Source organism: Dufourea novaeangliae, unplaced genomic scaffold (genome assembly GCF_001272555.1).
Source record: "Dufourea novaeangliae isolate 0120121106 unplaced genomic scaffold, ASM127255v1 scaffold322, whole genome shotgun sequence".
Lineage (NCBI taxonomy): Eukaryota > Metazoa > Arthropoda > Insecta > Hymenoptera > Halictidae > Dufourea > Dufourea novaeangliae.
The window spans coordinates 62,934-87,703 of record NW_015374190.1 but is presented as its reverse complement, the minus strand read 5'-3'; the positions used below and the strand labels follow the sequence as shown (position 1 = coordinate 87,703).

The window sequence follows — 24,770 nt, the reverse complement described above, 5'->3', positions numbered from 1 at the left end:
ATATTTCAAATGTTTTCGAACGAATTCTACTGTATATTTAATTGAAAATGACTATTAGTTTTGTTAGTGCGTATTGTAGTTACATACATCGAAGGAAAAGGAAATAAAGAGAATCTGTACGACGAAATTTTTTTTTTTGGTAAATAAAGATGATCGTTAAAACATCACTTAGAAGTGTTAAATGCAACATCTGAATAAGTTCGTATAAAAATTGTAAAGAAGTTACGTAGAGATCATACATGTTTTATTTTTTACTTTCAGTAACAAGAAAATTCGATTCATTGCGTGCAGGATCTGTTACAGTAGCGTTTACATACACACGCAAGTCCATGGTACATGTAAAACATAGTAAGTATACACATTAGGTATTTCCAGTATATTCTTATTCGTTTTTAATAAATCTATTTCGGTATTTTAATTATGTATATTGTCTCGAATAATTACATTTATTTCATGATTCAGATTTTGACAGGTAAAGAGCGATTTCAAATTTCGTATACCCCAAAATGGCAGTATAGTTAATCTAACGGGTGGAGAATAATTAGAATCCGAATAGTTTGTGATTAGGTTTTAGACTTGCATCGTGTTGGTTTTTTCTTGAGTTAGAGAAATAACTAAAGTTTCAAGAATATTGATTATCGTTTTGTTATTGACAGAAACGCGCGATAAAGCAAATAATTTCAGTGGTCACGATAAATTAATAACATGATAGAGAGAAATGAAGATAACACCGACAATGATAACAATCTTGACAGGAGAAAACTAATAGCTGACAAGAGGACTTTTTTAGAAAAACAGTTTCTTGAGGTAATTTTGTCCTACTTTCGTTGGATTTATGTCATAATAATTTCCCAAAGAATAAGATTTTAAGGTTAAGTTTTAATTGTATTTATTGAACATTTACTACTATTTAATGTTGAGTATTACTAATAACAATTGTAAGATTTCGAAATATTTTCTAAAGTAAAAATTTTGGCAACATATATAAATAATTTTAAGGTTCAAAAGGAGATCAAAGTATCATTTGCTCACTTGGCACAAACATTGTATGCTAGAGAAAAGCAACTTTTACGACAATCAGAAGCACTTTACAGACAACAAATATCTTTAGCGTTGTCCAATCCTGAAATTCTTCCTCCATGTATAACAATATTGGATGACAGAAATACCATTGAAGAACAAATCAGACAGTTTGGAAGAATAGAACTGACAGGTTCTAATTCAACAGCAATTACTAACTTAGAACCATACAAAATTGAGGAATACCAAGACATGAACAAAGATCATGTTAGCTTTGACAAATCTATCAAAAGTTCAGAGAGTATTTTTGGTAATGCAAAGATGGAAGTTTCTTCTTCAATAGAAGACAGAAAGGTGGAAAATGTCTCTAGGGGATTAAAAACTGTTAGCATAACAGATTTAACAGAGACAGCTGGTCGGATTTTTGATTATCAAAGAGAAAATTCTAAAGAAAATTTGAACGAATCTCTAAAAATAAATACGGAATGTAGAAACAATGATTTGAATCTTCAGAGTGCTAATATAGAACAAGATGATGCTAAAAGTTTCAGAAATTGTGGACGAAATATTATAGAAGAGCAACAGGATTCTTATGGTCTGCCAGAACAAGTTCAACAGTGGTTGGATCAGATAGTTCTGGAAACAGAAATAGAACCCACTATTCATGAAGTGGAAAAATTACCTGAAATATCAGATGTATATGTCTGTACTAAATTTCAATTGGAAACTTAGAACAGATATTTAAGTGAACAATCAACTCAGTATAAAGTTTTTTTTATAATGTATTTATTCCTTGTTCTCTTAGAGATAAAATATGGCTCTTCCTTGGGATCAAATTGTTCATCATAATTGAGTAGTCCATATTCATTCTTCCATTCTCCACATACTTCACTGTATTTATTTATTTATGTGTTAAGCTGACATTAATTAAGTGTAAAATGTTCAGTTTAGTAAGAATCAATATTACCATCAATTACCAATAAGTTTCTAATATTGTTAATGTTTGGAAAATGTTAATCATAAGAATCCCTGATTTGTTGACTGTAATTTTAATATCCATGAAGTAAGAACTAATTATTTAGTATTCTGTTACTAATGTTAATGTGCAGTGATATTAAACTAATTTAAAATATATTATGTGTATTGTAATATTAACTATATTACGATATCTTTTAACTGAATAATTAAAGCTACTCAAATTATCAGTTTCAAGTTAATACCCATAACTTATAGTTAATATTTCTTTTATTTATCATTGTGTTCCTTTTTCTGACCATACACACACGTTTCTGTTTCGAAGAAATAAACAATTTCTTGTAAGTTTTAAGTGGCAGACAGAAACAGTAAAGCAAACATTTGAATTGTTAGTTTGTTAGTTCCACAGATATTCCTTAACCCCTTATTGCCTGACATATTATGTACACTTTTTTTTATGTACAAATCAGCTTTAATATGAAGTATTACTTAATTAGTAATTATGACATTTACTATTATTAAAATTATTGCTATCTGAACCTAAGGTGTTCTTGTGTTCCACATTCGAGAAAAATGTTTTCATGTATGTTTGTTAACTTTTATCTGATATGGTCTATGTTTTATATTTTACAGAGTTAATAAATAAATTAAAGCATTAAAGGGTTAATTATTGATATATATTTGTACAGTAATCAAGGTTTTGTATTATTTTCTTTGGAGTTATTTGTATTAAATCATTAGGTGATTCACTTTGATTATTGATAGTTATTAGAAAAAATAATTCAGCACCTTTGTATAGTTTATTAGTTACTAAACAATTAAATAAGGACAGATAACCACCACCTAATATATGTACAGACGCCAGCGTAGTAGAGTCAATTGGGATTTTATGTCCAGCATCGGGATCTTTTTTTCCAGAAACCGACTTGTTAGCAAAACATCTGCGACTAGGGTCGAATATGGGTCATAAGGGAGGAAATGGGTTGTAAGCATGCCTCCCCAAGAACCTCGGGGTTATATATTTAATCCATCATTTTAACGATACTTGGTAGAAGACCCAATCCTCGAAGAAAGAAGGTACAAAAGCACTGTCTTTAGTAAAGGTTACCGGTACACAGAGTTCTGAAAGGACCTGCTCGTACATTTTTAGCGATTCTGGACAAGATGCTCCATTACCCTTTAAGATAAAACAAAAGTTATGTTTAAATATAATCGTTAAGTTTTAAATAGCATTACATTGATAAAAGCAATATATTACATGAACAGTAAGCAATTAACAGTGAGTAATTGAAGATTCAAAGAGTTAGTATATTGTTACTATATATTAGTTCGCGTTTGATTAATTAGATTTCGAACTAGTAAAAGAATGTAAATTTTCATATACGTACGTGGGTCATATATTTCCCAGTCGGTTTTAAAACTTGCATTGAGTAATTCAAGATAAGTCTGGTAAAGTCCCAGGCATCACCATGTGGAGTAGTACTGATCGGTATATCTGTAAGATCGCCAAACACATTAATCTAAAAATAAAATATGTATATATATATATATATATAAAATTTCAAGTAATACGTAACATTCCGCTTTTCGTTTGTTAAACAATTATTTAATTAATGGAGCTCACTTCATAATTTTCTCCCTTTCTTTTATTCAGGCAGTCTCCGCATATACTTCTCATATGTTGATTACAGGCCTTTATAACAACATCATCAATCTAAAAGTAAGAACATTGTTAATAAAATGTAAAACATAACGTCACGTTATAGAATTATAGCTTATCATTTTATAAAACCAAGAAAACGTACTTCCAGCATTGTAACAGATTTTGGTTTCTCTTTGAGCAACTCCCACAACAATCCACCATCTCCTCCTCCTAAAATAACTATCTCTTTTCCTGTGTAATTCTCTTTCCCACGTTGCATCAAAGTTTCTGTGTATATAAGATCTGCTTCAGAGATATCTAAAAATTTCATAATTTATTGCTAGTGACTGTATAACGCGAATTGTAATTGAACCTATTTTAAGAACGGTACAATTTTTTGTTGTTTCTTACTTTGCAATTCATCGAGAACCAACAAATTTCCTAATGATTTTGAATGGACAATTTGAACTTTCTGGTATGGAGAACGAGCCGCAAAGACCAGTTTATCTATGTCATATTCGAGTAGTCTGTCATCTTAAATAAGAAAAAGTAATTGTATAAAACACCCGAAGAATTTCATTGTACAAATGAAATAATCGCATAAGAAAGCATTTAATAGATGCATGCGATGCAAAGCGGAAATTTCTCAAAAGAATAAATAATTAATTCTTATATGTATACTAAAAGAATCAACGATTAAGATATCAGGGATTTTGGAGTTTCATGTGCATATTACTAATCTATCGCATTTCTTATGGCAATTATCATATGGTTCTAATACAGCATATAAATCGGAGGAACATATAACATCATTCACTGGAATAAATACAGCTGTAAAGTGGTAAGTTAGTATTAAAATTTACAATTCTTAATATTATTCAATATTCTAAAATACATCTTTGTTATGTTTCTTTCTGTATGTACTGCTTTTATTTAGGAAACCAGTCAATCTGAGTAAACCATTTGCGTATATACTGCAAAAAAAATTGTTGAAGCAAACATAAACAGCCTGAAATGAATTCTTTTAACAGGAGAAGGAAAGAAAAATGATAATGCGTTTAAAAAAGGACATATATGTATACATCTGCGAGTAGGCTACTTTTAGGGTCCGCAGAGCAGCTCTTTCTTGGTACATACAAACACGATTAAGATAACGCCGAGTGAAATAGACGCTGCGAACGAGTGAGAACGCAAAACTTGGGCATCCTGTATGAAAAATAAAATGTTTATAATTGTTGTTTTTTTTTAATGAAAATGTGATTAATGGATCGATGAGATTTTCTTGATGAAAATAAGCCTGGCATACACAATAAATTGGACTATTTTTAGTTATATATCAACATATGTACACATTCATAAGTCAGGTATAAAAATAGTTTGACTGAGATCGTGTTAGGATTCTTTTTTTCTATTACCAGTTTGTTAAAAATAATTCCAATAACAAAAGATAAAAATTATAGAAATTTTTTTCACATATACACGAGGGAAGATAAACTGGCCCGGCTAGTGCGGCAAACTACAAAGGAGTAGAGGAGGAACATCGGTAGCTCTCTCGCGGCTGAAAAAAGATTGCCTACTCACGGACTTTACTGCAAATAGTATTACCAATCGATATACAATTTCAATGAAATACATAATTTCAAAAAGTCAAAGCGCAATGAACATCAATATTTTCGTCGCGCAAGAAATAAAAGAATATTAAGAGTTTAGTGGTATCAGTGATACAGTCGACGAAATGATTCAAAAAGAATTTTCTTTGATGACGCATGAGAACATAAAAAGTTACACGGAAATAGAATTCCGCTGACTCCGTAAACAGAATAATAAATAAAAAACTCACCGGCGGTTGGAAAGTATCTCTCAAAAGGTCCACCGCGTTTAATTGGTGCAAGCATGTGCGAACGCGTAGAGGTTGCCGCTGCCTGCAACGCTGTCTCCAATTCTCTGGTCAACTAAAGGTGGCCGCGACAAGCGAACCAACGAATAAAAAAAAGAACAGAAACTATCCTGTTAAACCGATCGTTAACAACTCTCCTTTTACATATGCGTCATAAGAGTCTTATTAAATCCCTATGCTGAAGAACCAAAAAAAAAGAAACCCCGGGGAAAAATACCGCACTGATAGGAAACAAATTAATCAATCGGAGCTGTTGGCGTCTTAGAGTGCAACGAAAACGATTCGCACATTCGTAAGGTGCTATAGATAACTAAGTATGGGAACTAATTGGGGAAGCGGTTTCTACCTGATAGTGTCAGATAGAGGTCATATATGGTTCCTCGCCTTACTGGTGGCAGGCACTTGCTGCGTTGGCTATTCAGAGCCATCGCAACGTCCGCTTCCAGGTATCGCCACTGCTACAAGGTCCTCTTTGTTACACGTGTTTCTTCCGCATACAGTAAAATTTCTACTTATTTCTATAATGGCACTCATCAAACGATAATCTTTTACAAGACATTTAATCTTTGTAATTTTTCACTTTCGTATAGAAAGTTGACAAGTTAGAACCGCAAATAGTTTCAGCCCCATCGCATGGAAAAGTTCATATGCTCGAAGGCATGTTCCATACAACCTTTCTCATAATGTACTAACAAAGAAATATGTAACCAGATATACCTTGCATTGACCCCATATTTGAGAGATACCAAAGTTGATTTTGTATTTAATACCCATGAGAGACAACTAAATATTATGAAGTTTGCAACTAGGAATTGCAAAAAAAAAGTGATTGTAGTAATTAATATGAGTGACTGTACCTCATAATTCAAGAGTGCTTCTTCATCGTCACTTTTATAATACTCAATGTTAAGAGTGACCAACCCTTCTGTATATCCACGAACAGTGATCAGGCTACCTCTGGGACCCGTATACAGAACCAAGAGGTTTCCATCGAGATTCGGTTCAATTAATGGTTTCAGACCATCAAAATGTTCTCTAAGAACATTAGTAATTGCTACCTTTAAGTTAGAACGCTTCTCCACATCTGCTATTACATTTGATGGAACTGTGAAATCCAATAGTACAGTGTGGGCTACCATTGTGTATAAACCTAAAATAATTTTCATTACCTATTATTATGAACAAATAATGACTGTATATAAATTTTGTGAAATGCAAATAGGAAAAAGTGTATTTGATTATTAAAATATTTAATAACATTAAATCAAAATACTATTTATGCCAATATTTGTACAGGATAGATTAATAATAAAAATGATTTCGTATAAAATAGTAATTTGACGTTAATACCTTTTTATTAATATAAAATGAAAGTAGAGAGTCCTTTACAAATTGATGTATAAAAAGTTTCGAGCCGAGACACTTCCTAGAAGAGAAATATTAAGGTTATGTTACGCTACATGCAAGATGGAATAGATCAAATTGACTTAATTAATGACTTGTTAGTAATAGAGTAATTAACCACATGAATCAGCATATTTAATAAACTATTGAGTTTCATATAATAGATACTTTCTTAACACTGAGAATATATTACGATTTATATTTATATTTTGTAAATAATTTTCTACAATCTTTTTGATGTCCACTTTTTTAAAAAAAGTAAAATTTAATTACGAGCATATGTTATACCAACATTATTAATGAAGTCCATATATATAAAAATGAAATATAATATTTATTGAATTATTTATTGTCATCAAAAGCGCAGAAAAATCGTAATGAAACGAATCTTACCGCGCACTGTGCTAATGTAAACATTTATAAGTAATTGATAACACGAATTGATTCGATTGGTTAATACCGTAATGAAAACGGTAATTATACTCACAGATAAGAATGTACAAGTGTTCAATTATATGAGAAGATTGGTTCGTTAATTAAAAATGCTTTCGTGGCACAGATCGCTGTGTACTATCAGTGTTGCCAATTATTTCTAGCAAAAAATTTCTAGACCATCCTAAATTTGCGTAACAAATTTCTCAAATAATGTAGCAGAATTATGAAGATTTCTTATTGTGTTTTATTCGAACATAATTAAGTAATAAAGAACTTTAGAAATTCTGTAGGTTTTTAACTTGATTAGAAGTCAATAATTCAGAAATTAATTTATTTGTTTATATTACAAAAACAGCTTGATCTTAATGAAAATCTGGTACTCTAATCGCTAGCATTATCGCCTTGATTGTCGTCTTCTCTTCCGCTTTCCGAACCACTTCCGGAATTTGACTCCTCATCTGAATCTTTAAGAACTTTTCCTTTAGTGTTTTTCTTTGGTCTGAGAGTTTCAAAATCTGAACCTTCTTCGTCCGAAGAATATATGTTTGACGCTGAAAATATAAAGAAACAGTTACAACTCTTCAGTCATTCAGATCAAATACTTTACAATTTTGTTGTGTCTTGTGCAACTTACCTTTTACAGGAGCATTCATTCCCTTTTTATATTTATTCTTAATTGCTGCCAGAGAAATTGCACCCTCATCATCTGAACCGTCATCGTGATAAACATCACCACCATAGCCACCAACAGATCTTGCAGCATTTCGACTACCTGTAGTGCTCTTTTTTGTCTTACTTTGAACTCGCATTGCCATTCGTAACTTCTCTTCTTCTTTCTAAACATTACAATAATATTACATGCAGTAGTATCATCAGAAAATGACTATTTTAGAACATTTTTTTTATGGTAAACTTGAATTAATGAAACTTAACTTACTTTAATCATTTCATATCTATTTTGATCTGGATTGGTTCCTACTTGTGACAATACTTTTATACCAGAAGTCTTTTGGGATCTATCCGCAAGTGACATTGTCATCTTTCTATGAGTAAACGATTCTGTAGAATGTGGTCGGAATGTCAACTTAGTTCTAAACACTGCTTGACCTTGAAGACCAGTTCCTTGACGAATATACAAGTGATTGTGATCACCCTGAAGTGGTTGCTTGTATACGTCAAAAATCTCAGAACCAAGATGTAAAGACATGCTTCCATCAGACCATTTCACGAACCTAGCATTGCTTTCTTTAACAACTTTACCCTGGTCATTGAAAACGTCTTTCCAACGGAGGGTATTTTCGACCTTTAATTTTAATCTAGCACGACCTTCTTCGTCCAAAGTTTCCTCCTCATCAATTTCATCTTCGTACGTTTCTGTATCAAATGGTCGTGTTTCTACTGAAAGGAAATTTGGAAGCTTTACAAAATGTATTTCACGACCCAAGTCTGTTGTAATTTTTGGAATTTCTACGTCAATTCTAGTTTCTGGAGGAGGCTCGGGTTCTTCTTCCTTTTCTTTATCTACATCCTAAAAAAAATTACATTATGGTATTTTAGAATTCTTGATTCTCTCTATAAAATAAATGGTAAATTATTATTATTTGTTATACACACATCTTCAATAAGTGGCTGACTAGGTCCCTCACCACCACTGTCTGACTTGCGACTTCTGCTTCTACTCCTGCTTCTACTCCTACTTCTGCTTTTACTTCTGCTTCTACTTCTGCTCCTACTTTTACTCCTACTTCTGCTTCTGCTACGACTTTTCTCTCTCTTATCATCTTCCTTGTCTTTTTCGTCATCTGTACTAATGTCACTAGCATCTCCAAAAAGAGCATCTGCAGTTGGGGCTGCAGTTCCTTTTTCTGCTGGTTCACTTTCTGAATCAGAGTCTATTAGTGGCTTTATTTTCTTAATAGCTTCGTCTTGTTCTGAAGCAGAACCACTATTGTCTTCTTTTTGAGCTAGACTACCTTCTCCATCACTATCGTTTGATTTTGTACTATCTATAATATAATAAAGGAGACAATACTTTGAATATTACTCAAAATTGTGATTTAGCATATTCAGTTCACAGACCTCTTGTTTTCAAAGATTTCTCAGATTCATTGTCATCTTTATTTTCTTCTGAGCTATCACGTTTCTGTTCAGAATCTATAGGTTCAGTTCTTTCAGGACCAGGAGAATTCAAATTTCTGGAAACATTACATTCATAAACAATACAAATTTAATTAATTATTAGTATATTTATTTACTAACTCTGTGGATTTTGGACTTTCTGATCTCCTTTCCTGTGGAGAACCTGATCTTGACCTTTGTGAGTCACTGTTGTTAGATGCAACTGATTTCGGAGTACCACTTCTGGACCTCTGTGAACCAGATTTCTCACTTTGCGCAGATCCTACACTTGAATGTCTAGAATCTGATCTAGCTGGAGATGGACTTTTAGAATTTTGTCTAGAGTCAGCTTTTTCTTCTGCAGATTGACTACTAGATCTAGAAGACCTTCCACTAACATTTGAACCTACTGATCTGGCTTCATTCTCCTCATCGGAATTCCTCTCGTGGCCAGAATTTGCAGTATTAGATGGTGAACCACTACGACTTGATCTAGATGATCCTGATTGATTGTCTGAATCTGAACCTAAAAGTTTTTTAATAAGTTACTCTTAGGAAAGGGAAAATATACAATGTATAGTAATCTGATTCAAGGATTTTATATTGTTGAATAGAAAATACATATTCTGAATTATAATTGTTGATTTTTTACCTGAATCGCCACTTGAGTCATGTAAATATCCTCTTGTTGGTGACATTTTTCTTCTTCTTTTTAAAGGAAAGTTAATTTTTTAAAAATGAGTCCTTGGAGCATTATTTGAGAATATTTCACAATGTTGATAGGTTGAAAGACAAGTCGATATATTTAGTAAATGTGTAGACGCTTTATGAAGTAACTTCAGTAACTTTTCGGAGGAAAAAGTTGCTAAATGTGAGAAATATGTGAAAAAATGATTTGTAGAGATACTAGGAAAGTAAGAAAATGGTTGCAAGATTATAAGATATGATTGGCGCCGCCACATTCGAGTAATTGTTGTATTCAGAAATACAGGAAATGTGTCCTCTCTATATATACGTATATACTTTGTGACAGTAGTATAATATGAAAGGTCATAAAGGTAAATAAATATAACACATTTAATATATTAATTAAAAAGACAACTATTCATTTAATTGTTGACTATAAAGATATATCAATCTTTCATTTTCGAGTATCAATTGTTCATATTCAATATCAGTTGTTTCATATCACTGCACGAAATGGTAGTTTGAAATGGGTTAGAAAAATGTAAACGAATTGATTTATGAAAAACTACTACTTATTTAAGTTACATATTAAATCAAATATAATTAGTGTGATAGATTTTTAAAATTACTATAATAACAAATTTATGAATAAAGTCATACACAGAATTATGTTAAAAAATGATTTATAAAGTTGTGTGTTTCAACGATCATTTATAACTTCTTAAGGGATTAATAACTCATACTAAGAAGAAAACTTCCCCATGTATTAAACTGACTTTTTAATGAGGTTTTGTACAGTGATAGAGCTGATAAATCTAAAGCCAGCAATATTTGTTTCAATTGTACATGACTATTAATGTGTAAAAAAATGAGCATATGTAATGTTAATCCAAAGGGTCTGGAACTCATGCAAAAAAAGACCATCAGTTTAATAGACAAATACCTTATCTACCATGCTATGCTTTTAATTGTGAAAGGCATTTATCTTTTAGCAGATAAAGATGGACCGAAACTTTAACATTAAATATCTCAAACTAATGGCTATATATGGCTGAAACAAATACTCCTGTTGTCAGAAATCTAAGCTGTATTATTGTGCAAAATCTTATTAAAAAGTCTGCCAAACATTTGATAAACTTTCCATGTAAATGTTTTTAATGTAGAGTTCAACTTGATTATAGCAACTACATAAGTAAGGCCATTGAACACATTATGTGTGAATCTTATTCTTCTTTCTTATTTACAAATTCTGGATTATCGTACTCATGAGTTTCTACTTTTTTATCTTTGTTTTCCTCATAAAAACTTGATCTTTCATCATTTTCACTATACATACTGCGATGAGATTGTCGTTTCTTATGTTCTACTATAATTTTAGAACGATGATTTTCTAATGCTTCTATTGCATTCTTTGATATATTTGAAGATAGTACCTTGGAGAAACCTAAGGCAATGGCATAGAATAGAAATTGAGAAATGTACAATAGATAAAAGATAATAATGAACTAAAATTAAATACCTGATGTGTCAGATTCTCTTAGTTTTCTATGGAAAAGCACTTCAAAATTAGTAGACATCTTTGGCAAATTTTGATTGTCTTCTATTATTTCTCGAATATTCTTCCTTGTTCGTGAATAAGGCATTGTAGTATTTGTTGTATTATATATTGTTTCTTTTTCTACTGCATTTTGGAGTCCCTCGACTATGTTTTTCACATGGTTATCGGTAATTAAATCATCTGAAACCTTTGGATTTACCAACAATTATGGAATGTAAGTCTTATCTAAGTTTTATTATGGAATAGTAAAATCAATTTTATACTATATTACTTTGCAATTGAAAAGTTGACTTAATTTCACATGAGCAATGATGTGAGCAAATGTATTGAATCTGTGAACCAACATTGCTAAAAATTGAATAAACAAAATCACAACAAATGCAACAATGAAGAGGCCCCCTATTGGTTCCAAATGCATGTACTTCTTTGTGATCTGCACCTGGAAAAAAATGGAGTTACATTAATTTTCATGACTTCTTAAATTATAATGTTGTCCTGTATTGCGAGAATAAAACTTACTTCTTCTCGTATTTCGTCGAAAGTTATATTATATGTAACAGCAAAAGGCCATTGGAGGTGTAAAATGTCCTTATTAATTTGTAACAAAAAAATTGCAACTACAAACAAGGTATTTATCATAAAAAATTTTAGAAGGTACTCGTTCCGTATATTTATCAAATCCTTTGCAATTCTTTGCTGCAAAAAACATGTAATATTTTTATATCTTTCCAATCTTAACAACTGATTGTCTAAGGAATCATACTTGTTCTTCTGCATCATTATCAATGGGATGTAAATATTTTTCAATTAGTTGCTTCCAGAATTCTTCTTCTGATGTAGATAGGAAATCTACCTTCCCATTTTTTATATGTTCACTTTGAAGCCACTTAGGACTTACTAAATAATTGGAATATCCTCCGCAAAGAGTAGTAGATGATCGAACTGAACTTTCTGTTGCTGAATATTCGTCTGTGTATAATTCATTTTTAATACCTTGCAATTCAGTTTCTGAATCATACATGTTAGTTTCATTATTATTTCTTCCTTCTATACTATCATTTGATGTATTGCCAATCCTAAAATTATTATACATTAATTTAAGATTAACAAATTCATTATAAAATTAATCTCTGTAAGAGTAAAAATTGTAGTATGCCATTTTTTTTTTTAGATTATATCTATAGTTTTGTATTGATTTACCTTTCCATTTTTTCTAAGCGAACATTAATTTCATTTATCGACCTATAAATAGACTGCAAGTACTCTTCTTCCTTTTCTGAATTGCATGTACAGAACACATATTTGAAAAAATTGATCAACGAAAACTTTTTCCAGTCATTTCTAGATGTTTGGTTATCCTCGGATTGTAATTTATTAGTTTGTTCTTGTGCCTGTAATAATCAAAATTATAATGCTTCAGTAATTTAATTAATGCTTATGTAATCAATTTTATATAGCAAATTTTTTTTTAATGCTTCTCTCGTGTCTTTCATGCGTAAACAATGTAGTTTTATGGAACTGTACCTTTATCTGTTGCTTAGACTCTCTGGTACCCCATGTAACATTATGGACATTAAATATGGAATAAATAATGAGCAACATGTACATTGACGGTACAGTAATGTAATAAATGATTCCATTATTCAAGCATGATATCTCTTGTGGGTGCATTACACCTGTTAGCACAAATTGGCTGATTACAATAAAGAAAAGAAGAGTGTTGGGTGCAAGATATCCTTCTTTTGAGACTTGCAATATTATTCCAACTAATACTATTATCATTACCAAAGCATATATAACAGTGATAAACTCAGCCACTATAAGCTGTAAAATATCAATATATTGTTATAGTTCACAAAAAAGTTTCAATTTTACATTAATCGTGTGTTCTATATTATTGTTAAACCAGTTGAATGTACATCTTACATTAATACATTTATTCAAACAATTACCTGAATACGTTCTTCACAGAAGAAACATACTACAAGGAAAATGACTATTGGAATTAGATTATAGCAAAAACTTGCCCAGTTATCTATTTGGAAACAGGTGACAAGTGCACCAGCCATCATTAAATAGATGAAAGATGGTCCAATAATAGTACTACCTGCAATATAACATTTAATGTTTATATGTAGAAATGGAATGCATTTTACTACTGTTTGCACACTAATTATTATTAATTATATGTAGCGAATTACCTGTCAATATCCACTGATATGCGATATACATCCATGAGACGGCATTGTTTACTTTTCTAGTTTCCTTTGAGGTATTCAATAAATCGAAAATATTAGCTATAGTTGATGGGATCCATCGACGACGTTGAATATAAAAATCTTTGAATGTTTCTGGAGCATGTGTATAAGCATCGCCAGCTGCACAATATTCTACCTAAATGAATAATATAAATAAAAGTTAAAAATTAAAATACATAAATTGAAATCGAAGTAATATTATACGGGGCACGGAAAAAGTCGTAGTACAAGCGAGAACAAAGTGATTGCTCGTGCAAAAATTGTAAAATAAATTTAAAAAAAAAACGTTTAATTTCATCGATTACCCGTGTATTCATGCTGCAAAAAATTTTATTCTAGACTTCGGTCTTATTTTTATATGAGGAATCATCCTGTTCTCGCTTGTATCACGAATGTTCATACACTCTGTATAATAACGGTCTTTCAATGTTATAGTTTATTATCATCTTACTCTACAACCAGCTTGTAAGAGCAGTGTGCAGAGCCATCGATCTTCTCCTTGATCGCGCTGAATATAATGTCTGGGTTCAGTCGATTTAGTTGCATACTTTGCTATGACATTATGTTGCATTAAAGCTTTTGCTCTAAAAAGAGAAAAGCAGCCAGGACTGCAAAGGACAGAGCCTGTAATGTGTTCTGTTGATTTTTGAAGCCAATGCCCTAATGCATATTCAAATTTTTGGAACCAAATAATTGGACCTGCGTAAAGATATTTTATTTTATTCATGTTTAGTAACTAATTGGCGATATAAGAGTAATGTTTTATACATCATACTTCTGTGGACTATAGAAATACCTTTTCCTATTGGATGTATTCGCCCGCAAGCTCCACCTAATTCTTTATCTCTCTTCATTAAATCTACTAGCACTTTAACTGTTGTTGGTTGAAAATCAACATCACCATCTAGTGTTAAAATGTAAGTGTTTTCTGCTATGAATTCTTTGCGATCAATATCCATCGAGGAACCCATTAAACGATAGCCAAGGAGGTAATACATGTACATGACCTAACATATCTTAATATTAACATGAGATAAAAATCGTTGTAGGTAATTTAAATAATAAAAAGATCGTTGAAATTCGCTAAAATATAACTTTTTCTATTGTTTAATGTTAATTACATCAAACATACCTGGCTCCATCTTTTTCGGTGTCTGATTTTATGTTTATCTTTAAAGTGCACTGTTAAACGTGTCTTCCCAGGTAAATTCCAGATTAACTGACCACCGTAGGGTGTTGGATATTTAATAGGAGATAATGAATGGATACCAAGATTTTCCACACTTTCTTGCATTGTTTCCAAAAATGTAGCTACATATTGATTTATTTGAATTTCATTTTCATCGTGATTACATGGTCCAGTACAACCATGCATACAGCAAAAGGCATCATCGAAAAAGATATGAGCTAAGATAAAATTAAATTACTTTCATTCGATAATTTAAGAATTTTATTTTACTTTAGTTAGAAACTATATTTACTTTCAAGTTCATAATAATCGTTAATAGAAATGTTATAGTAGTCTTGTGTAGCTTTCATAGCACACTGATCTTTATCTAATCGTAATATACTTCCAATTAATTCCATCATTTCTTCTTTTGTTTCGTGCCACATAGTAGCACATGCATAAATTTGAGTAACACAAGCGTTTTTCTTATTATTGATATTTTCTTCCGAAAATACTGAGTGAGCGCTACTTGCTCTTTCCATTTCTTCTAAGTTACTAGTCTGGGAAGGAATTTTGAATGCAATAATTATCATAAAAAATATAATTTACAGCAGATGAATGAAAAAAGTACCTCAAACTGTGTATTTGAAGCTATAAACTCTTCCTCTTCAATGATATTGTAGGTTTCATACCTTCTTTTATTTAATCCTATGAACTGATCAATCACGAGAGAATCAAAAGTTGAATTATAGAAAATTTTCTCCACAGAAGCTAGTCTTTCCCTCTGACCAAACCATAATTGTATTGTTATCCAACTATGTGACGACCACCATATTATCCAGCACCAAACACGCCAACTTACAATGAAATCGTTTATATTGTTGTATTTAGGATTTTTAAAATATAGAAAATCTGGTATTATATCATGAAAGGCACATGAATCCTTATTTTTCATATTGCAAAGCATTATTATTAAAAATATTGATCCTGGGGTAATTAAACTTAGTGGCAGAGCAACACCAAACTTGTGCATCTGTGTTTTATATGCGAATATTACTGGAATGATATTGAAAGAAAATTATAGACAATAAGATTATTGGAACTAATTTTTCTAAGTATTTTTTGTTGTTTCTGTCTTATGATTATTGTAAGGTTTTCTACTCACCTATTTGATACATCAGGAAAGTACAGAAAATGTGTACTATAAAGGTGTTCAAAGATGAAAAAGTGTTTATAGTGAAAGCATAAATATCCTCTTGTTGAAATACTGTGTCACCGAAGTAGTAACTTGTTTCTAGTTGATTTTCAAAAGCAGTGGAATTTGAAACTGGAACTAATTCAACATTGTATTGACTTTTCCACAGAAATTCAAAAAATTCCCCAAACTGAATTCCATTAAAAATTGAAATTACAGCAGCACTTAAAACAAAGAATAAGCTTCTCCAGAGTGCTATACATCCTTGTAATAAATAACGACCATTAGTTAGATCCTCTTTTACTGATGCTAAAAACCTAATGAAACCTGTTTGAGAAACAACTTGTAGTAATTGGACAGTATGGATATGCATACAAATATTTATCTACATCTGAACATTTTTTAAGTACGCATTAAATAGTAAACAGCTGAAAATTATAAACTTCTTACCGCAGTAACTATGATGAGAGACATAATTTAGCCACCAACGACAGGAAGATAATAAAAGTGATACAGGAAGGATCCATATTATAGTATCATGCATATCATAATGTACAAAGGAATGCATGATCACTCCAGATCCTTGGGCAATTAATGCCAAAAAATTGCACAATATAGGTATATACTCCTGGCGTTGAGAGAGTGAATCTATAATAAAAGGATTCATGTTGTTTACAATTTAGGGCAGGTGAATTTTTTCTGACTTGTTAGAGAATTAGAAAAATTTACTTACTTATTAAAACAGGAATGAAAAATAAACAACTAGACATTGCTGCAGCATCCACAGAGTTGATCTTTGGAAGACAGTAGAAGACTAAAAGTGCTAAACCAATTGGATGAAGAGTTTCCAGAATAAGAAGAACTGCTATACTTCGTTTTCCGGGCGTGTTCTCTTTGTTTTTAAAAATATAATACCATATCGATTGCAAGAATACAAAACATTCGGGTATAAGAAACATGAAGATGATGTACCATGTCCAAATTGTTCTACCCTCTTTGGAAATCTTTGCATTCAATTTTTCGTCAATATCTAAGATGTTAGTAATCATTATAACATCATTTATAAAACATTAATTATCTTATATAAGTATCTGTAATTATATATGAACAGTACTTAAAGAATACCTTCGTAATAATCACAGAACTGTACAGACTGTTCTTCATCAAGCTGTGAGATTGCAAAGAGAACTGTACATTTAGCAATTAAACCACAACAGAGAACAATACAGAAAATAATACCATACATAAGCAGTTTAACAATACACATGAAATAATTTATCCACTTATTATTCTGCATTGATGCATTTTTTCCTTTTAATGGGAAATGTTTAAATGCATCCCATGGTAAGACTTCTTTTTTGACACTAAAAACAAGCAGGACAAATATGAATATACACAAATAATCTTTGAATTATGAATTAAATTATTAATTTTAACAAGTGATATGTTTTCGAAATATTAATACCTACTAAGAAATTGTAATTTTTTGTATACATTTCATTAATTAAAAAAAAAAATGAATGTAAATAATTATTGATTAATTAAATATATTTACGATTGTTCAGATATTGCTGTAAATCCATCTTCCAGTTCAGAAAAGTCATTTTTACAATTTGCCGAATCGTTGAATACTAAAGAATTTAAATTATTTGATTTTTCCGTGCGTGACATATTGAAACATAAATTCTCTACCGGTGTCTCATACTTTATGCGTCATCTACCTCCGAAATTTTCATTGATATATCAATCACCTCGATAAAACTGATAAGATTCCAAATTTGTCTAAAATAGTTACCCGTTATCTATACCTTTAGGAAAATAGGGTAATAGGGGAACGTGGGAAGAGATAAAAGATATCCTAACTCTTTATTGAGTTCCAAACGATTGGAAGAATGAAATAATAAAATTCTGTCATCAGTAATGAATGTATAGCATGTTTAAAAATACGATTATGTTGAACATTATTATTTTACCAAAAAAAGTATAATCAAATAAGATTATATCAAGGGTTTAGTTAATTTAAGAAAGAAAAACGTAGTGAATATTATAAATTATATAGATAATTTGTTCTAAATAAAAGTTTATCCTTTATGAAATATAATAACTTTTATTTACATAAAATTACCAAAAGTCACAGCAATTTTTTTCATTTTATTGCGAACGAAATATATTCGTATGGAATTATTATGAAAATCCTGAATTATCAATATTATAAGCAGGTTGTCTGATGCGGTTTAATTGTATATTTTAAGTTTACCGCTGTGCCTGAGGTCGGAACTCGAATTCAGGTATCGTAATATTCGATAACAAATAATCGATAATGAATGATCTCGTTTGCAGCACCTTCATGTGATAGGTTCCTATCTGTGAGTTACGCTTTGTAGTTGATTTGTCAATAATCAAGAATAAAGTTAAATGCCGGATTAACTTGTTCGGCGTGATTTACGTAAGTTCGGAAAGGGAAACAGGAGTCGAGAAACGATGTGGCGCGTCCCAGAGGCTGGCTCTCGGGGCCGGAGCCTTTCTTGCTCGTATGAAAGTATTAATACCGAAGGCTGAAACGGGTTTCACTGCGGAATACTTTCATCCGGGTACTTTCAAAATACATACTTCGGCCCGGGGATCGTACATCTTTTTCACGGGTAGGATCCTCCCCGATAATTCGTTTCCCTCGAAAATGGCATCGCCCGGTCAAAATGCTACGACCGTGAGTTCAACCGTTTCACCGGCGAATGGGTCATCTGGATCGTCAACGACCATCTCGGTCTGTACCACGAAGATGCAATCGTACACCGCAATACCATCCTCGCAACCTAATCAACAACAACACTCGCCGCCGTCGTCGTCGCCGTCTCCGTCGCCGTCGCCGATGCAACAGCAGCAGCATCAACAAACTCTGCAGCCTAATAATGTAGAAGTTCTTGACAAGAACACCTCCAACACATTGAAAGTACGCGTTCACGAACTCGTAACATTAGTCCTTTAAAAACTAGCGTCTATTGATGAGATCACATACTGGGTCCACACAGGGTATAGGCCAATATGTAACATCCCCTTTTTAAGAACAATAAATTTCACACTGAAACTAATGGAATCTAAATTTGAGCTGAACCAAGTTGAGCTCCAAGATCTTCTCATCTCTAATTTCTATGAGGAGGATTATGTTGAAGTAGAAAACATGATCCTATGGTTGTCTAAAGATGCTCGACAAGTTTGATATCTCTTGTTCATTAACTATATTCACAAGATTTTAATTTTAAACATTTAACTGTCCTTTAAAAGATATCCTGTAATTCATTTTTATTTATGCATTTCACGTGTGCCGAATTATGCGTCTCCCTGTAGTAATTATTTAAATTTTCTATATAGCGTAATCCAAAAATGGAAATGAGCAAAAGTGATTTATTCAAATTGTTGGGACAACTGGAAGGAGAATTGCAGGCAAGGGATATTGTAGTAGCAGTATTAAAGGTAAACGAATTTTAGCAAATGATTAATAATTATCCAATAGATTCATGCAAATGAATTTAAAGTAGTGTAATAGCTGATTAAGAATGTGGTGAATATATTTATCACATTTTTTTTTATTGTATTTTGTAGTCAGAAAAATTGAAATATGTATTAAACGCTCTATATCTGAGTAAAGTCTCAGATCCACATGCTGCATTCGTTCGCGATACAGCATTAGTAGGAGGTATAATGGCAGTTGATGGACAAGAACAGAATCAGATAGATCAACAAGTTGCTAGTTTAGAAGCACTTGTGACACAACAAAGACGTATGCAGTCTAGGATGACCAAAATTCTTAAGGATGCTGAACTTAGACACAGAGCAGTATGTTAATTTCAAGTTCACGAGTTTCTCTATGTTATCGGTAATACTTTCTTTGTGTTATCTGTGGTGACTATATTTTAGGTAATCAAGGAATTGGAAGAAGAAAAACAAAAACACGAGCATGATACTGCCCAAGGTGATGATATTACATATGGACTAGAAAAAGAGAGAACACGATTGAAGAAAGAATTAGAATTAGAGAAGCAAGACAAAAAAAGACTGGAACTAGATTTAAAAAAAGCAAACGATACGCTAGAGGAAGAGAAAACACGACAAAAGCAAATAGTACTTCTTTTGTTGGCTGAACGTAAAAAGATAATTATGAAGTATATAGAAGAAAGAAAAAGATCAGAAGATTTGGCACAGATATTAAGCGAAGAAAAAGTGCGAATAGATTCTATGGCTGAAGGACTCGAAGAAGAAAGTAAGAAGTCTCTACAAATGGAAGCAGAATTAGAGAAACAACTTGCACAGTTTGATATGGAAAGGCAGCAATATAGACAGGCGTTAGGAAAAGAAGAGAAAAGAGTGAAAGATCTCGAATTAGAATTAGATAAACTTAGAAACGAAATAGATGTCTTGAAAGAGACCCAAACACGAGGTTCTCCAAGAGGAGTGGGTACAACTCCACCACCTCCTCCGGTCAAGCCAGCTAACTTAGTTGCTCTGCCTACAGTTAGGCCTGCTAGTGCTCCACAAACAAGTATGTAATAGTTACTATATTATGATATTTAATATAATTAAATTTTATTGTATGACATACTCATAGTAAACGAAGAATAATATCAGTGTTATACTATCCAATTTACCTAATAAATAGATCAGTTTTTTAAAAATTACACATTATATACAGTTAAAGGCACAGTACTGGGCACTGGGACGCCAATGGTTAGTAGCAAAGTTGTTCAGCCCACTGCCACGGTATCTAGTGTTCCTGTCAGCGGTCCAAGTAAGAACAACACATTTTACCCTAATGTTGAAGTAGGATATAAACGATTAGAATATTTTGAACATATCCTCTTCAAGAGAATATTCGTGTCGTAAAACAGTAGAGGAATAACAGATTAAATACTAACAGTTAAAATAAAGGTAAATGGTAATTTGGAGTTCTTGTTTATAATACTGTAATACATTCAGTTGCAATAGGAATCTATTATTCTTATCGAAATTACGGTGTCTAAAATTTTACTTAATGCTAATTCATACGAATGCTGTTTGAACGGAATAAATCATTTATGTTACTCGTTATAAAGTGATATACAATATTTTCATATTTTTTCTTATAGCTACTGGGATTGCAAGATCAGTAACTCCTGGACAAGCATTACGTGGAGTCACGTACACGTCCAATATAACATCTACTAGCGGAGAGACTACGGCTTCATCAGAAACCCAGGTAAACCATCCTCATTTTCCTTCTCATTCTACTTTAATTTGAGGATATTATTTATTGCATATTTCTGCATACACCTATCATAAGAGAAATTATCTTTTATAACTGTGGCGGCACTACCTCCTACATTCGCCATTAGAGGTCTACCGAGTTGACACCTTTCCCGCAACTATCTGAAGCCTTCCTCGTTCGTATATACATATACGTCCTTAACCGACCATCGTATATCCCCGCGTTTAAGGCAGGGTCTGCTAGGTAGCCTTACTGACGAGTCCACTAGCAGGCCTAGGACGAAACGCTCACTCACCTTTCCTTTTCACATTTTCCAGTCCACAAATTGCCGCCAAATAACTATTTTCATAGTTGATAATAGAATTTATTTTACTACTATATATCTATGAAATACAGGAAGAGTATGTAAAGTATGTAGGACTTCCATTATATATCTTTGACAAATATATAATATATGCATAGAAGTGATCATACAAGTAATATTTTAAAGCACAGTATATTATTTATGATAATAAGATTTTCTAGTCTTATCTTTTATGAAAATTGAATGTTATATATAATATTGGCATTATATAATTACTGCATGATAACAGTGACGATTATAAATAGGTGTCGTTATCTTTTCTTAGAGAACACGAGTATTGCGCATTATTTGCCTTTCTTTATTAGTTTTAATGAAACGATGTAACAAATTGAAACTGCTTTGGGGTAAAACTGGTTCGTTTCTTCTTCTAACACATGGGTATGTCACTGAGAATGTACTTATTGTTACAATGCAAAAGGAACAATGAGTACCATTATTAAGCTAGGAAAAGTATATCTATGTATATATTTAGAATTGACATTTACATTACAATCAGTAGATACTTTCTACAATTTTATACAAGATACGAACATAAATTGTAAAGTATGCAAAGTGATGTTGAAAACAAAAAGTAAAGGTGATCAGTGAATTATAGATATGAATGCATTTACGCTGCATGCACACATCTTGTAGATGCGTTGTATGTATGCGTCTCCAATTCGATACACATTTTTAAAAATAGTATGTTTTTACTTGGAATAGCCGTTTATTAATAACATATTATATAAAAATTATACACTACACTGAGTGCTGGTGCATAAAGCAAACCACTATTTCATGGTGTACAGTTATAGTTATAATTAGACGTTCTTCCATTACCTACGTAAAAATAAAAGCCTGTCTTTTTATTTGCATTATACACGTACATTACACACACAGACACACAGATTTTTAATTATTTGTAAAATTTTGTTCGTACCGACTATATCACACCGTATTATTTTATATAAGTTAGTACACCATCAGATTTTAAATCTAAATTGTATTACGCTATTCTTATTTTGTACATAAGATTACCATTTAGTATGTACATTGATTATTTCCTTAATTAAAAAAACTGTATGCAACTCACTTTTTGAGCCTTATTTACATATTTTCCCTGCTTGCCCTCCTAATTGCAACCCTTGTACTCGCTACTGCTAACTTTACATGGTTTGGTTGCTCATCTATTATTTTTCTCGATCTGTGTGATGTACTGTCCGTAACAAAGAACTTCGATCACCGTACAATTTCTATGGTAGAAGATTACCATCCTTCGAATTCAGTTCTCTGTTGTCAGTATGTTTCGCTCGCCGAAGAAGTCCTATACATTACATTTCAATGCTCTTGTCTAACAATAACATTACCGAATTACACACGATTACGTTGATCCACCGCAACCGGTGTTTTTAAACTGCTCGCTGTCGCCAGGGATCAACATCTGAAGCATATATTCTAACCCTTTGCACTCGACTGTCCCCTCTGAAGGGACAAAATGTATGGAAAATTAGGAATTCCGAGTGCAAAGGGCTAAAGAAAAGAAACAGAATTGGAAAGTAGGCATCAGGCATTGCTTATGGTAACAAGGTGACCCTTACTCAAAATATACTCTGAATAACCACTATCCTGAACATTTCTGTTTTTTTTTTAATTTTTTTATTTCTTTTTTATTGTTTCGCTTTGGATCGGTGTCTTCTTGGTGTAATCTTTTCCTCTTTTAGTTGATCCTTAGACCGCCAGCTCTAAAAACACATGTGTACCTACCCCACGGTCGGGTGTTCCAAAGGGATACAGCCCGATGGCTAAATCGGTTCTCGTGTGTGATTCATTCCCCAGGCTGTAGACAAGCGCGTGGTGGTTGTGCCTGCCCCTGTTAATCCTGGAGGCGCGGTAAAACTAATACCGCCCGCCGCCGCCGCAGCCGCAGGAAAGCTTGGTTTTCATGTTGGCTCCGCCGGCCCGCCGGTTCAAGCATCCGGTATGCTGCCCTCGTCGAAAAAGCCACCGATATCCCGCGGAGTTCCTCCCCCAGTACCGCCAAACAAACCGGTGGTGCCACCTAAAAAGGAGGCCGCTTATCTTAGGAGGACCGAGTCGTCGTCACAGTCGACACAGGACGCCGCCGTGAAGCTCGGTAAACAAGCCACGGCGCATCCTGCCAGTGGTCCCACCGTACCGCAAGTCCAACAGGCAATAGCGGCGTTTACTCAAGCCTCCGAGGATGAGGTCAGTAACGCAACATCAGCTATATCTTAATCGTCTGATCTAACTTGAATGGATAATGGAATATGATTTTATAAGTGTCGATGCTACTCTGTATATTCAGTTCTGATATACAGACTTCTTTCGATTATCGTCTAGCTTCTTCTACATGATTATTGTCCAGGTGTTATCCCTACTACTAGAGGAAGGGCGTGGAACCTATCAAGCGCATACAGTAGACTCGCGTTAAAGTAGCGGGGCTCTCGAGGCGGTCTTTTCTTGGAAATGTTATTTCAACGTGAGCCAATGGGCACACAGGATCTCGTGGCAGTTCGGTCGATCCACCAATTGGATCAGAACTTTGGTTACACATAGCGACCGATAGTGGGGTAGGCGCACCTGTGTGTGTAATGCGTGTTAGCTGGAGTGTTTCTACCGCTACTTTAATGTGCGCTACTTTAACGTGAGTCTACTGTACTTTGTTGTCGAGGCTTGGGCTTCGGGCAAAAAACCAATTTACGAGGGTCTGAAGCATTTCTATCTATAAGATTATTGTCCCGGCGCGGACCTGAGTTCGTGACAATAATCGAGAGGAGTCTGTATAATACAGTTTATTTCCTTCTGTCGAT

General features: G+C 32.8%; 5 protein-coding genes across 5 annotated transcripts; 2 read left to right on the top strand and 3 right to left on the bottom strand.

Moving 5' to 3' along the window:
* Positions 1–645: 645 nt before the first annotated feature.
* Positions 646–1,766, top strand: LOC107192164. The gene is made up of 2 exons (XM_015581366.1): positions 646–807; positions 1,000–1,766. The coding sequence occupies exons 1-2, from the start codon at positions 706–708 to the stop codon at positions 1,750–1,752; spliced, it is 855 nt and encodes a 284-aa protein (XP_015436852.1). The 5' UTR covers positions 646–705; the 3' UTR covers positions 1,753–1,766.
* Positions 1,767–2,720: 954 nt separating this feature from the next.
* Positions 2,721–7,503, bottom strand: LOC107192151 (spermine synthase). Its single transcript, XM_015581351.1, has 9 exons — positions 7,426–7,503; positions 6,885–6,960; positions 6,392–6,684; positions 5,478–5,589; positions 4,049–4,171; positions 3,801–3,955; positions 3,620–3,709; positions 3,384–3,515; positions 2,721–3,172 (listed from the first exon to the last, which is right to left on the bottom strand). The coding sequence occupies exons 3-9, from the start codon at positions 6,671–6,673 to the stop codon at positions 3,026–3,028; spliced, it is 1,041 nt and encodes a 346-aa protein (XP_015436837.1). The 5' UTR covers positions 6,674–6,684; positions 6,885–6,960; positions 7,426–7,503; the 3' UTR covers positions 2,721–3,025.
* Positions 7,504–7,752: 249 nt separating this feature from the next.
* LOC107192150 (another transcription unit protein) lies at positions 7,753–10,189 on the bottom strand. The gene is made up of 7 exons (XM_015581350.1): positions 10,144–10,189; positions 9,633–10,017; positions 9,449–9,568; positions 8,988–9,375; positions 8,311–8,901; positions 8,008–8,209; positions 7,753–7,924 (listed from the first exon to the last, which is right to left on the bottom strand). Exons 1-7 carry the CDS (start codon positions 10,187–10,189, stop codon positions 7,755–7,757), a joined length of 1,902 nt encoding a protein of 633 aa, XP_015436836.1. The 3' UTR covers positions 7,753–7,754.
* Positions 10,190–11,401: 1,212 nt separating this feature from the next.
* On the bottom strand, positions 11,402–17,654 carry LOC107192149. Its single transcript, XM_015581349.1, has 18 exons — positions 17,483–17,654; positions 17,091–17,387; positions 16,808–17,005; positions 16,328–16,684; positions 15,822–16,218; positions 15,476–15,717; positions 15,127–15,401; positions 14,791–15,001; positions 14,446–14,693; positions 13,938–14,130; positions 13,689–13,843; positions 13,261–13,560; positions 12,937–13,127; positions 12,500–12,812; positions 12,256–12,432; positions 12,008–12,175; positions 11,698–11,923; positions 11,402–11,622 (listed from the first exon to the last, which is right to left on the bottom strand). The coding sequence occupies exons 1-18, from the start codon at positions 17,652–17,654 to the stop codon at positions 11,402–11,404; spliced, it is 4,341 nt and encodes a 1,446-aa protein (XP_015436835.1).
* A 1,205-nt stretch (positions 17,655–18,859) lies between these two features.
* Positions 18,860–24,195, top strand: LOC107192148 (uncharacterized protein CG10915). Its single transcript, XM_015581347.1, has 7 exons — positions 18,860–19,307; positions 19,727–19,828; positions 19,958–20,191; positions 20,273–20,894; positions 21,045–21,140; positions 21,478–21,587; positions 23,776–24,195. Exons 1-7 carry the CDS (start codon positions 18,891–18,893, stop codon positions 24,193–24,195), a joined length of 2,001 nt encoding a protein of 666 aa, XP_015436833.1. The 5' UTR covers positions 18,860–18,890.
* The last annotated feature ends 575 nt before the right edge of the window (positions 24,196–24,770 follow it).

Bases quoted from the DNA above. Each gene is read 5' to 3' on its own strand.
- LOC107192148 (XM_015581347.1), top strand. From the start codon at position 18,891: ATGAAAGTATTAATACCGAAGGCTGAAACGGGTTTCACTGCGGAATAC. The intron at 19,308-19,726 runs GTACGCGTTCAC...TTTTCTATATAG, and splicing joins ACACCTCCAACACATTGAAA to CGTAATCCAAAAATGGAAAT. The intron at 20,192-20,272 runs GTATGTTAATTT...ACTATATTTTAG, and splicing joins CTGAACTTAGACACAGAGCA to GTAATCAAGGAATTGGAAGA.
- LOC107192149 (XM_015581349.1), bottom strand. From the start codon at position 17,654: ATGCAGAATAATAAGTGGATAAATTATTTCATGTGTATTGTTAAACTG. The intron at 17,388-17,482 runs GTATTCTTTAAG...CTAACATCTTAG, and splicing joins GTTCTGTGATTATTACGAAG to ATATTGACGAAAAATTGAAT. The intron at 13,561-13,688 runs GTAATTGTTTGA...GATATTTTACAG, and splicing joins TCTGTGAAGAACGTATTCAG to CTTATAGTGGCTGAGTTTAT.
- LOC107192150 (XM_015581350.1), bottom strand. From the start codon at position 10,189: ATGTCACCAACAAGAGGATATTTACATGACTCAAGTGGCGATTCAG. The intron at 9,376-9,448 runs GTGAACTGAATA...TATTATAGATAG, and splicing joins TCTTTGAAAACAAGAGGTCT to TACAAAATCAAACGATAGTG. The intron at 7,925-8,007 runs GTAAGTTGCACA...TTATATTTTCAG, and splicing joins AATGAATGCTCCTGTAAAAG to CGTCAAACATATATTCTTCG.
- LOC107192151 (XM_015581351.1), bottom strand. From the start codon at position 6,673: ATGGTAGCCCACACTGTACTATTGGATTTCACAGTTCCATCAAATGTA. The intron at 5,590-6,391 runs GTACAGTCACTC...GGCCACCTTTAG, and splicing joins AAGCACTCTTGAATTATGAG to TTGACCAGAGAATTGGAGAC. The intron at 3,173-3,383 runs GTACGTATATGA...TTTATCTTAAAG, and splicing joins CTGGGAAATATATGACCCAC to GGTAATGGAGCATCTTGTCC.
- LOC107192164 (XM_015581366.1), top strand. From the start codon at position 706: ATGATAGAGAGAAATGAAGATAACACCGACAATGATAACAATCTTGAC. The intron at 808-999 runs GTAATTTTGTCC...AATAATTTTAAG, and splicing joins TAGAAAAACAGTTTCTTGAG to GTTCAAAAGGAGATCAAAGT.